Here is a 13,576-nt window from a genome sequence, read left to right on the forward strand (position 1 = left end):
ACTGGGTTGTCACAAACTATCAACAGGCAATCCTAGAACACAGTTACCATGGAGTTTTCTAACCTCAGTCGTTTTGTGAAGAACTCTATAGTGGTTGGAAAAAAAAATGGCAGCTCCACCTGGGGTCCAGTAACGTAAGCAGTGCTAGGAGCCATCCTTACATACCCCAACTTGAGTCTCTTTCAGATCTTCCAGTGACTTTGTAAGGAGTTAATTACAATCTTGAAATTCTCAGTGCTAATCCCCACTCTCCATAAAATAAGTAGAACAGTCTGAAGGGAGTCACTGAGACAAAAGTGATAAATTGTGTGTCATCTACTTTACCATTTGGGATGTCGGGGATCTAACCGAGGTCCATCCTAGTTCCGAATGTCTTGCCGTGTGCAAGGCAAATGCCCTACCGCTGCACCACAGCTCGAGCCCCAAGTTCAGCTTGTTTTATTTTTACATTTATTTTTACTAAATTGTTAAATACACTAAAACATAAATGTAGTTCTCCTTGGTAGTAAAGTTATGTTTTATTCATTTTTTCTTTAAAGATCTTCCTACTGGGGGATCCTATAAGAAGCCCTAAAATTCCTCCTACAGAAAAAATTTCTGAATGTACTTTGACATGCTTTAGGCAACTGCAAATGAATCTGCAGGTTATGCCACAGTAACATAGACTAAAAGACAGAGGAGCAGTCAAGCTGGCCGATTATGATGAGAACACGGCCAGCTACCCTGGGAACTCAGCATGAGAGGAAAGTTTCTAGCCAGAACTGAAGCTGCTGGCCAGCGTTTCTTGTTTATAGCAGAAGTCAATTCCTACCAATTGGCTGCATAAAAAGGCTTGAAACTGGAGTGCCTTCATCTATCCTATCACTAAAAGAGAATTTTAGGAAAGGACAAAAATAAAACGAGCCAAAAATTTCTTCTAAATGCACCTTTTCTTAAACTTAGAGCGTTAACACTAATCCGATCCTACATTTCTGAGTCATTCTTTATATCTCCATTCTCTCTTCCCACCAACTCCAGGACTTCGGAGCCAGCAGCATCAAACTTATGAATGCACTGGCAGAAATGATAGCCAGAGGCCACATACATTTGCAACCATCAAAGAGGTTGTGTGACCTCTGTCCCTCACCCACTCACCCTGCAAGCACAAGTTCCAGTGCAGCAACCCAAGGCCACCCCATTAGTGTAACCACTAACTGTGAGCACCACACAGTGTGACCTCCAGTTATACAACATATCAACAAAGGGGGAAAAAATCAAAACTAGCCCTTCCCTAAGATTAAGTATCAGGAGTCTGTTTCAGAAAATGGCTTAATGAAATGAGAGTCATTCCCTTCCAGGTCAGGGCTAACTCAGGGGGTGGACCCTTAGTTCCTTCCCCAGAACAATACAGCGACACCCCCGACTCCCCACACACACACACCCAGGACCACTGGAAAAACATCCCGCAGGGCGTCTGAATACTGGAGTGAGTTAGTTTTTTTTTTTTTTAAATAATGATTTATAAAAGAAAAATAGTTTCATAAAAATAAGTTTAACATGGAAAAGATCAAGGACTCCAGCATGGGCAGCAGTCCATGATCTGTGGAAACTTCTGGGTTACAGACAACCGCCAAAACTGGATAAGGAACCACCAGCCTCTGCACTGTGTTCTCCAGCACAAAGACCCAGTGGTGACATCTCTTATTGTCACTCAAGATTCAGCCTGCAAGCTTGGGGGGAAGTTGCCCAACTAAGAGTAATATCAAAAACTTGGAAATTACCACTTGCTGTTCACCTGAAATTTTATTATCAAACACAGTACTCACATTTCCTTGGAAATTATATTAGAAATCATAAATAGTGCAAACCCTTAGAGAAAGTGTGCTACAATAAAAGTGGAATGTTTATTACTTTTTCTTTTGGCCACAAACCAACCGAAACCACATGAGTCTTCGCATCTTTTCAAAACAATCTGCAATTAAATCATGCTTTCTTTTTTCTTTGTTTGTTTGTTTGTTTTTGGTTTTTGGGCCACACCCGGCGTCACTCAAAAAATGACTGGGAGAGGAGACAAAATCAGAAATTCAAAATTTCTCAAAACGCTTCAATATCAAAAGTAAAAAATCCTTTTTCCCCCATTAATGATGAAACCAGAGACCCATTTTAGTCAAGATTTGACATTTATCAATTTTAAGCACTTGATTGAATTTAAGAATCAAAAGATGAATCGTAATTAATTACAAGAAGGAAATAAAACATCATTTGTGCGTTTTCTACATTCATTACAGTAGTTCTAATCCAGAAAGTCTTCGAGAGTTCTTGAGTCCAGTTAAAGAATGGAATTTGGGCAAGCACTCTACCACCACTTTTATTTACTATGTACTCCATGCACATGATGCAGGCAAGGAAAGGTCTACGGATCCATGCAGTAAAGACAAGACACACGGGTACTATGGCCAAACGTGCAGTCAATTAAGATGGTACTCAGAGTTCTTGATACTTAATGCTTTCCAGGAAATAATGTGCAGAAGCAGAAATGTGTCCACTTTCCAAAGCATCTTTATTTGGTTTCCTGTGCTTTCTTTGCATTCTGTTTTTCTTTTGCCTAGAATTGAAGACAGTATGCTGTAACATCTTAGAAGTTTGCTTTATATATTGTTAAAATAAACTACCTAAGAGGAGTTTAACATTAACTGTTTTAAAATGCACTGCTCATAGGGCGTTCTCTTATAGCATGAGGCAGCCAACAGGCTAACACATGAAATCAAAGATCTATGCTTTACTTCAGTTTGGTCATGTTTGGTTTACGGTTCTTATTTGAAGAGGTGAGATATGTTACTGGAGTTATAATTACTAGCAAATATATAATTACTCATCCCATAAGAACATATTCATTATAAGTATTTCAAAACAATGAATTTATATCTGTGACTATTTTTCAAATTGAGCAAGAAAAATTCTATCAGCTTCTACATACTGGAATAAGTTTAAAATAATAGTCTACATGAGTTTAACATAATATCTCTATAAAATCCATGGTGTTGATAAACCTTATTACACAACCTAAAACATGTTTCACACTTACTTCATTTGACCCTCTTAACTATAAAGTTTGAACATAAATAAAAATATATAAATATAACAGATAAATATAAATAAAGCATACATTTTATGTTTTTAGTTGAAAGTTATCTAAATGTACAGATAGCAAAACTGACACACTTCTTAGCTAGTGTGTATCACAACCTCGATAAAGGTTACACTACATGTGTTCTACATCAGTGCTTCTCATATACAGACCAATGGCCTGGGACCTTGTAAAAACTCAGGCTGATTTTGAAAAATACTGAATCCAACATTTCTAACATCTTCCCAGGAGATGCCAGTTCTGCCAGTCCTCAGTCAACACTTTAGAAAATATTTTGGATACTAAATTATTCGGTTCTTCTTTCGATTGTGTCTCTTAAATCATACAGTACCAAACACTACCATCTGCTATAATTTTCGAAATCTTACATTATCAATAAGGTTAATTAGACCAATTACAACTTTTTTAATGCATTGGTGACATGATTATTGCAAAAATGTATGGCAAGGCTGAGTCCTATCTTAGAATATTTCAGAGCAAATACGTAAAAAAGCCTGCATGAATGTTTTCAGTTAGTAGCCCTAATTTATAATTAGAGGTGTATATGATTTCTTATACTGAGACATTTTATTTATATATTATGAAAATACAATTATATGGGGCCAAGATAGCATGGAGGTAAGGTGTCTGCCTTGCATGCAGGTCGGTGGTTCAAATCCTAGCATCCCATATGGTCCCCCGAGCCTGCCAGGTGAGATTTCTGAGCATAAAGCCAGGAGTAACCCCTGAGCGCTGCTGGGTGTGACCCAAAAACCAAATACCAAAAATAAATAAATAAATAAATAAAATTATATTTTAGGCATCATTTTATTAAATAAAAGTATGTAATTTTATAATTTTCATCTCCCATACAACCAAAAATATGGTTTTAATTGTGGCACATTATTGGTGGTGTTCAAAACAGGATGGGCTATGACTCAGAATTACATAAAATAGTCAAATTTTTTAAGATTTTTAAATATATCTGAGAAAATAAAAGCACCAAATGAAATCAATTTTGCTGATCCTATTTAGGAGAAGATCCAGTATGTGAAGTTTTTCCCTTTTTTTGTTGTTCTTTTTGGGTCACACCTGGTGCTAGTGAGGGCTTACTCCTGGGCTCTGAGCAAACTCAGGAGTTACTCGTGGTGGGATTCAGGTACCAGACACAGTGCCAGGGATTGAACCTGGGTTGGCCACATGACCACTGTACTATCTCTCTGGCCGCACAAAACATTTTATAACCATATATTGCTAGTTACCTCCTGAGCTATTTTAAGGTAATGTGAGGTCAATGAACCCATCAGCTAAGGTAGAACCCTCATATAGCTAAAAATACTACCAGCTGATTCTTAGGGCCTTTGAGTGAAACAGTTTTCACAGTCTCTTTATTATTCTGTAAAATGAAAGGACTTTGGTAGCTCAGCAACTCCCTGCCACCACAAACTGTCAGCAGCTTTCTGGGTACTGAGGAATCAGAGCCTTGGAGAGGTCGGCATCTGGCGGTGGTACTGGAGCAGCTGGCCCTGGCCTCCCTGTTCATTCTCACCCTCTTTCAGATTTTGCTCACTCATCCCACATGCCCCTGTAGGAGAGGAAAGTGGTTCAGTTTACAACCCACTTCAGAATACTATGTGTAATCCTTCTTCAGTGTATTAGCATCCTTATCGAAGTTTGTATTAGAAATGTAAAATATTGTCTAAATCTAAATAAACTGCTTTTAACTTTTTTTCTTTTTTGGTTTTTGGGCCACACCCGGTGACGCTCAGGGGTTGCTCCTGGCTCAGTGGACCAAATGGGATGAGGGGGCTCGAACCCAGGTCCATCCTGGGTCAGCTGCGTACAAGGCAAATGCCCTAACACTGTGCTATTGCTCCGGCCCTTCTTTTTAACATTTGCATTTATCAGTACAAAGTGGTTATTCAGTATATGATTACTTCTTTCAAAATACAATAAACAAAAATGTATATGTGTAAAGAACCGATTTATCAGCAGAGATTGATCGTTTATTACTACAGATTAGATACAAACTATAAAGCCATCCAGCCACTTCTCTGCTAGCTTCTAGAACCTTTAGCATGATCTTATATGTAATTTAGCTCAGTACTGTAGTTCTGTATTCCTTTTCTTGGCTCTATCAAGATCTTCTTAAGAAAGAAGACTATATGCATTCAGTCTATAAAGGAGTGTCTGAAATTAACTAGGTAAATATCTTAGGAATAAGTACAGTATTCAAAAATTTCTTCAGAATCCAAATGAACAACAGATAACTAAGGTTATACAAGAAATAAAGAGCTATTCTGCTTATCGTGAATAAAAGAGCAATTTGGAGAAATAGAAGAAAAATGGGAAAGTCAGTGGCTACCCCTTCAATAAAGCAAAAACCGCAGAACCAGCACTAGACGGACATATACTGCCACCCTGTGTCCAACAAATGGAACTGCAGAATTGCAACTGACGCAAAAGCTGAAAGCTATTCTAACTTTAGAAATATTTGGGTTTTAGGTTCCTCTTCCTAATTTTCATAAGAAAACTATATTCCAAACAATATTAAAGCAAAAGAACTTAAAACTTCTCTAATTATCTATACTTAACATCTTATATATGTTTTTAACAAATTGCTATTATAATTAGTTTTAGTTTTAACAGTTTTAACAAGAGCACTATTATTTTAATATTTTCAATTAATTATGTAGTGTTTAATAAAAAGCATCTAGGTACTCTGTTAACATTAAAATTTTGAGAGTCAGAATCCTGATCATCTAAAACTTAAAAAGTGTGGTTTACCACCTGGGATTCTTAGAACTTTATTACCCTGAACATCACTCAGAAAACCTGAAAGAGTCATCTGCAATGACATCTGCAATCAGTGCCAAACAAGCTCTTTTTGAGAGGCCTGGGGGTGTGACCTTCAAGAACTTGGCACAGAAATCTTTTTTTTTTTTGTAGTTTTTGGGTCACACCCGGCAGTGCTCAGGGGTTTTTCCTGGCTCCGTGCTCAGAAATGCTCCTGGCAGGCACGGGGAACATATGGGACACCGGTATTCGAACCAATGACCTTCTGCATGAAAGGTAAACGCCTTACCTCCATGCTATCTCTCCGGCCCCACACAGAAATCTTAATTCATATCTTGGATTAGAAAAGATGATATATAGGGCCCGGAGAGATAGCACAGGGGCGTTTGCCTTGCAAGCAGCCGATCCAGGACCAAAGGTGGTTGGTTAGAATCCCGGTGTCCCATATGGTCCCCCGTGCCTGCCAGGAGCTATTTCTGAGCAGACAGCCAGGAGTAACCCCTGAGCAACGCCGGGTGTGGCCCAAAAACCAAAAAAACAAAAAAAAACAAAAAAAAAAGAAAAGATGATATAAAATATGTGATTGTACTTTTTGTATACTTGTTTTGGGGCCACAACCAGCAGTGCTCAGGGTTTACTCCTGGCTCTACACTCAAAAATCGCTCCTGGCAGGCTCAGGGGACCATATGGGATGCTGGGAATCCAATCCAGGCTTGTCCTGGATGAGCTGTTTGCAAGACAAACACCCTACCACTGTGCTATCACTCTGGCCCTTAGAACAGATGATACAAAAAAACTTCACATGTATTCTAGTTTTTAAATAAATGATTCACAAATTTATTTGCTTAGTAGTATACTCAAAATATGTTCTCAAATAATGTATATAGGTCAGCTGCACTAAAGCCACATGTAGGAATTTATTAAAGATTTTCCCCCCATAAACATCAGTGTCTGGAGAAGGGCCAGGTAAACATACATTTAGAAGTGCATTGCTTCACTTTACAGTGAAGTACATGGCTTGCAATATAAACTTAAAATAAATTGATCTCACTTTATTTATTTAAGCATTTTAAATCTCATTTTCCCCTAGTGGGAAAGATGGCAGCTTATTTGAATATAAAAACCTATTTTTTAGTTTAGGCTACATTTTGTTCTACTTTAATGTCCAAAATTTTGATCTTTTGCTAAGTAAGAAAATATATAAATTATTTCAATTACTGACATCAGAAACTTATTTTCACACTTTATAAACTGTTTTACATTTTATTCTAGCAGCATTATTTGACATCCATATATTAAATATTATGGAAGACTAAAGCAGTGGAGGAATTCTTAATTTTACTTTACAATACTAGGTGGAACTAAAACTCATTCAGAAAAGAAAACAATGAATAAAAGCAAAAATTTTAAATAAAAATGCTTCAAAACTTTTATTTCTATTCAAACGAGCTGGAGTGATAACATAGTGGATAGGGTGATTGCTCAGCTCGCACAGCTGACCTGAGTTTAATCTCCAGCATCCCATATGATCACAGAACACTGCAAGGGAGAATTGAGTGCAGAGACAAAAGTAAGCCTTGAACATCACCAGGTATAACCCCAAAACAAAACAAACATATAATAATAATTTTGCTTTTGAGCAACCCAAGCCTAATTTCAGATTCATCAGTGAAATACTTACCTTTTCCACTAGGGGTATTAACTGCTGGTGTTCTGCTAATGTCTTTAACAATTCCATAATGAAAGGCAGGTAATTATGCTTCCTTCTTATATTTTCAATCTGAAAATAAATATAAAACATCTTTGCATATTCATTTCTGATTAATTTCTCATACAGTTCAAAAAGAAAAAATTCTCCATTCACAAAGGAAAAAAGTTATACTTATTCTATCCCACTAAGAATAAGGACTATTAAAATAAAGCATGCTGGGGGCCGGAGAGATAGCATGGAGGTAAGGTGTTTGCCTTTCATGCAGAAGGTCATCGGTTCGAATCCCGGCGTCCCATATGGTCCCCTGTGCCTGCCAGGAGCAATTTCTGAGCATGGAGCCAGGAGTAACCCCTGAGCACTGCCAGGTGTGACCCAAAAACCACAAAAAAAAAAAAAAAATAAAAAAAAATAAAGCATGCTGAAGGATGTGTATTGTACACTGTATGACTGAAACCCAACAATGAACAATTTTGTAACCACAGTGCTTAAATAATTAAAAAAAAACAAAAAAACAATGAGGCCAAAGAGATAGCATAATGGTAGGGCGTTTGTTTTTTAAATGAAGTCTGAGATACATAGAACAATTTCGGCTACAAAAACGAGTTTATTACAACAGCAAATTACTTAATAAATTAAAATTCTACAACAGTTAAAAAAAAAACTGTCCAAATCTACTTAGATCAACCTCATTTTGTGATCAAGAATACTCTTTGAGGGGCGGAGCATCTGCCTTGCAGACCACGGTTCGATCCCCTCACGTTCCATATGGTCCCTGCAAGCCAGGAGAGATTTCTGAGCCAGGAGTAACCCAAGTGTCATTGGGTGTAGCCCAAAAACAAACAACAACGAAAAAAGAATACTCTTTGGGAGTGGGGAGTGAAGTTAGGGCAGAGATGAGACCACTATGACAATGATTGTTGGAAACTCTGGACAAGAACTGGGTGCGAAATGAGGTAGTGATATGCATGATACCCCTTCAGTAGCAGTATTGCAAACCACAGTACCTAAAAGAAAAAAGGGAAAAAAAGAGTAGAAAAATGTCTGCCACAGAGGTATGGAAAGGGAGTCAGGAGAGAAACTAGGGACATTAGTTGTCAGAAATATGCACTGGTGAAGGTTGTTATTGTACATTATATAACTGTAAAGTCAACCATGAACAACTCTGTGCTGTGTATCTCATGGTGACTCAATAAAAAATTATTAATTATAAAGAAAAATATTTCGGAAAATATTTTGGTTAGTTTTAGTAAAACGAAATGAAGGAAGAGAAAGAGAAGTACATGCTTGAAGAAAAACATAGGCTTAGGGCTGGAGTGATAGCACAGCAGTAGGGTGTTTGCCTTGCATATGGCTGGCTGACCCTGAACAGGCCTGAGTTCGATCCCCAGCATCCCATATGTCCCCAGAGCCAGGAGCAATTTCTGAGTGCATAGCCAGGAGTAATCCCTGAGCCCCAAAATAAAACATAACAAAGAGAAACACGGGCTTCTCCAGAGTGGAAATAGCCAAAGGAGAGAGAATCCCTTTCAGGGGAGAAGGTGGGCTTGAAGCACAGGCCCTCCTTGAATTATTTCCTATCGAGAATGCAGGGGAAACTAGGCATTGCTCAGTCTAGTTAAAACCCTGAGATCACACCACAGACAGCAGGAAGGATCACACTGTTTCCAAACAAATTTCTGATTTGTTATCAATAAATCTTGATTTGTTTGTGTTGTGTAAAAATTATTAACAGAAAATGGGCACATGCCAGGAAAGCCATCCCTCTGTTTTTCTGGTATGTTAGGGTCGCTGGTCAGACAGCGGGCCACAGATCTCCTGGGTTGAACACTTGGTCCAGGAGACTGGGACCCCCCCCACGCCAGGCGGGTCTTCATGGCCGGCCCTGGCAACTCAGGCCCTGGTGGGCAGGCGGAGGAGGGAAACCTCTCCTTTATGTATATTCGACCCCGTTTTGTTTGCTAGTAATACGATATTTCAAACCTGTGCGGGCGCAGACAAATGTACTTTTTAAGCATTATCCAAAAACGTTCCTGATACTAGACTGTTCCTAGGAATAGAATCAGGATGCCCAAGATTCTGATAAAACACTCAAATTGACCTTTATTGTCTAGTCTTTTATGTATTGCCTCTCCCCTCACCCCTTTGTCTCTCCTACCTCCTCATACCCAAACCCTGAACCATTATCTTCCCCTTATTCAACCCTCCTTATCCTCAGTTCCTGATTGGGTAGACACCAAGACTGACCTTCTGCTCCAACACCACCATCCAGTTCCTCATTGAATGACACCCTCTCGGTCCTCAGCTCATGCCTATACAAACAACTACAACCAACACGCCTGTTGACCCATGCTTGGTGGCCCCTCATGCCTCCATCAAACTATGGACTGTTGCATGATACCGGAATCAGCTTCAACATAACCCCTAGTTCAAGGACAATATAGGGTTCTGTAATGCCACAAAACATGTCTCAAACTCAACTATCACCTGTTGTCTTCAAATACCCTTGTTTTCTTTCTTTTTTTTTCTTTTTAAAACATAAAAGGGTCACATGCATCTCTTTTGTATATCTCAGATGTATTCCCTTACATCTATAACTCTTTTCAAATATCCTCATATAGTGACAATTTTGCCCACTAGATTAGTTATTTGATTGTTTGATTTTCCCCCTGTGAGATCTGTTTTATAAGCAATACTGGTAGAAGAGTAATTCTGTATAGATTTCACGTTTATACCAAGTTACGGGAAATGTTGGACTTTATTCGTTGACCCGCAGATGCACCAACAGTATCTTGTGGCATTGCTTCTCTTTTGCATAGGCACATTAAAATGGGAAAATAATACATATGCAAACAAGTTTTTATCTAATAGAGATGGGAACACAAATTTGGTAATGTAATTAGGCCTTTTACCCTGAACATTGGCATAATGATTTGGCTCAGGTCTCAGAAGAATGGGCATCGCCCACACACACCTGATCTATGGAAACAACCACAATTGTCTTTAACATTCCCAGGATCCAAGCCTCTACCAGAGAAGACCTATCACTGCTTTGGTATTGACTTACTCCAAAGAGTACTCCCAACACCCAGGCGACTCAGCAACAGTCTGCAGGCAGGGCAGATCGCTCTGCATTTAATGATATGCTGAAACTAGAGGATGCTCCACATCAGCCTGACATCGACGAAAGAAATGCACAGAATCCAGAGTCTTTAAATATAAAAGTCTGATACCAACTATAGCTAAAGTGTGCAAAAGTTTCACCGGGACCTTGAGAATGACTGTAGTTGGATAGACTGGTATGCCTGGAACCCAGAGTTTGTCTTATGCCAATAAAACTTCTGGGGTGAGGCCTTTTTGTAATCAGGTCAAGGACTTTTTTTCCATTTTCTCCATTTTTCTGGACCTATGCAAACATTGGCGATTGCCACTATCACACCTTTACTATATATATTTTTTTTTACTCTTATCCTTTAAAGAAAAAAAATACAACTTACTGAACTTAAAAACAAATTACTGTAGTAGAGTGCCTGTCGCGAATGCAGGTAGGGGATGGGAAGGGGGAAGGGGGAAGGGGTAATGTTGCACTGGTGAAGGGGGGTGTTCTGGTTATGACTGTAACCCAAATATGATCATATTACTTAAATAAAAAATATATTTAATAAAAAAATACATTAAAAAATTATTAACAGAAAATGGAAAGAAGTAGAAGACATTCAAGAAGCCCTGGTCCATCTGGTCCCCCGAGCTTGACAGGAGTAATTTCTAAGCAAGGAACCAGGAGTAAACCCTGAGCACTGCTGGATATGTGGCTCAAAAACAAACAAACAAATAAAAACAAATTCTGAGAGGCCAAGAAATAATACAATGGGTAAGGCACTTGCCTTATATAACAGCCCACCAGTGTATGAGACCTGGCAACATGTATTATTCCCACCAGGAGTTATCCCTGAGCACAGAGTCAGGAATAAGACCTGAGAACTACAGTAGTGTGGCCCCAAAACAGAAATAAAAGAATATGCACAAACACCGCAGCTAAGTCTGACAGAGGAAATGTGGGTGCGGAGCTCGAAACATTCTGTCCCTTTGCAACATGATGAAGCTGCTAACACTGAAACAAGAGCATTGGGCACGAGTGTGGCTCATGCTGGAGTCTGACAGCATGAGGTAGTGAGCTGGTTCTTAGCTGGGTCCTAGCTTCAGCCCACATCTCCCCCCAGAGCAAAGCAATTCCTTAAAGTACAGAATGAGCTCCAGATACACAGCTGTGCTGAAAAGAACTGTGTACACCCTGCGTAAACCATAGCCAAGGGGCATGACTTTCCATGCATCACAAACAAACGTGTAACCCCAGGAGCCCTGTATCAATGTGCAGATGACCTCAGATGCATTGCAATCATATACGTGAACCCTAATACACTGCAACAATAGGGGAGAGGAAAAAAACAAAAATCAAGGAAGATAAAGAATTAAGGCAGAAGAACTTAGAGGAATCAGTGTAAAGTGACTCTTATGGTCAAAAATGAGCTAATGAGCACCCACAAAGCATCAAATAGGTAAAAAATCTAAACATGTTACATACAGCAGGCAGGAAACTAACTGGTCTTGCTCGCAACAGACCCCAGTTTGATCTCAGGCTCCCCATAGTGTTCCCTGGAGCTCCATCAGGAGTGATCTCTGAGTGCAGAGCCGGGAGTAAATCTAACCAGTGTGGGCCCCACCCCCCAAAAACAAAAATCTGCATGCATTAATAATACATTGCAAAATGAAAAAAGAAAAAAACCTCACTAGTTACCTCTGTGACAGAATCAATTCATTCTGATAGAGTAAATTATAAATCAGTTAAACAAATTCATAAAACCTACCTTGTATCTTTTTAATTTCTGCACCTCTTCTTCAATGAGCATCTGGTTCTTGGCAACCTCTGACTGAATTGCACTTAACATGTTATTACCCTGGTCTGTATCCATGGGTTCCTCCTTGGGAAGAAGAAAGTAGCACACCCTCATGATTAAGCCCAGGACATATAAAAAATAGTTTCAAATTCTTATTCTTAATATTGGTGACACAGACTAACCTAATAAAACTGTAATATTAAAAGATAAAAGTCCAGGGGCTAGAAAGAGAGTCCAGTGGTTAGGGCATTTGCCTTACAAAAGGCTTACCTGACTTCAGTCCCCAGCACACCATATCCCTGAGTCCCACCAAGAATGATCCTTGAATGCAGAACCCAAGAGTAGGAGTAAAACCTGGGCAATGCTGGATGTGACCCTAAACTCTATAGATAAGCGTCCAGGTCAGTGAGAAAGCACAACAGTCGGTGTTCTGCACAAAAGGAGGCCTGGACTCCATCCCAGACACTGCATAATCCTCCCCACTCAGCACTGCCAGGAATGTCCCTGAGTACTGAGACAGGAGTAACTCGTAAATACCACAAGGTGTGGCCAAAATGGCCCAAATGCCAGTTACTATAGAGATGACCTAAATAGTGTGTTCCATGTTCTATGTTGTATAAAAATACCTGCAAATTTTCACCTAAAATCAATCTATGATACCACTTTAATAAAATTTCTATACAGCTACATAATAAATTTGTTTAAATATGTATTTAAGAAAATGAAACTGGGGACAAAGTGATAGCACAGAGGGTTGGGCACAAGGCTTAGTTGGGTTCTATCCTGGGCATCATGCCATGTGGTCCCCAAGCTTGTCAGGAAAAATTTCTGAGCACAGAGCCAAGAGTGAGCCTGAGCACTGCAGGGAGTGACCCTCCCAAAAAAATCATGAGAAAATAAAAATGTTTTGATAATTGTCTTTTCCAACCATATTTATTAGAAAAGATAATGAACCAAGAAACTGCAAGTGAACCTAAATACATCTAGTCAATTTAGATAAATTTTTATTTATTTATTTACTTTAGCTTGGGACCACACTAGGCAGCACTTAGACATTATTCCTGCTCTTCA

The 13,576-nt window shown here is 39.0% G+C and overlaps 1 protein-coding gene across 2 annotated transcripts in view; it reads right to left on the reverse strand.

The window, feature by feature from the left end:
• Positions 1–2,140: 2,140 nt before the first annotated feature.
• UCHL5 (ubiquitin C-terminal hydrolase L5) overlaps positions 2,141–13,576 on the reverse strand; it is a 47,059-nt gene continuing 35,623 nt past the window's right edge. The window contains exons 9-11 of one of the 2 annotated variants that reach the window (XM_049769735.1): positions 12,476–12,586; positions 7,584–7,682; positions 2,141–2,584 (exon numbers count right to left, since the gene is read on the reverse strand). In XM_049769735.1, coding sequence (XP_049625692.1) covers positions 2,540–2,584; positions 7,584–7,682; positions 12,476–12,586 — 255 coding nt within the window. In that variant the 3' untranslated portion in view covers positions 2,141–2,539. Of the gene's footprint in view, positions 2,585–7,583; positions 7,683–12,475; positions 12,590–13,576 lie in introns of both variants that reach the window. The other variant, XM_049769734.1, reaches the window with a different exon arrangement.

The sequence above is a fragment of the Suncus etruscus genome, chromosome 3, assembly GCF_024139225.1.
Source record: "Suncus etruscus isolate mSunEtr1 chromosome 3, mSunEtr1.pri.cur, whole genome shotgun sequence".
Lineage (NCBI taxonomy): Eukaryota > Metazoa > Chordata > Mammalia > Eulipotyphla > Soricidae > Suncus > Suncus etruscus.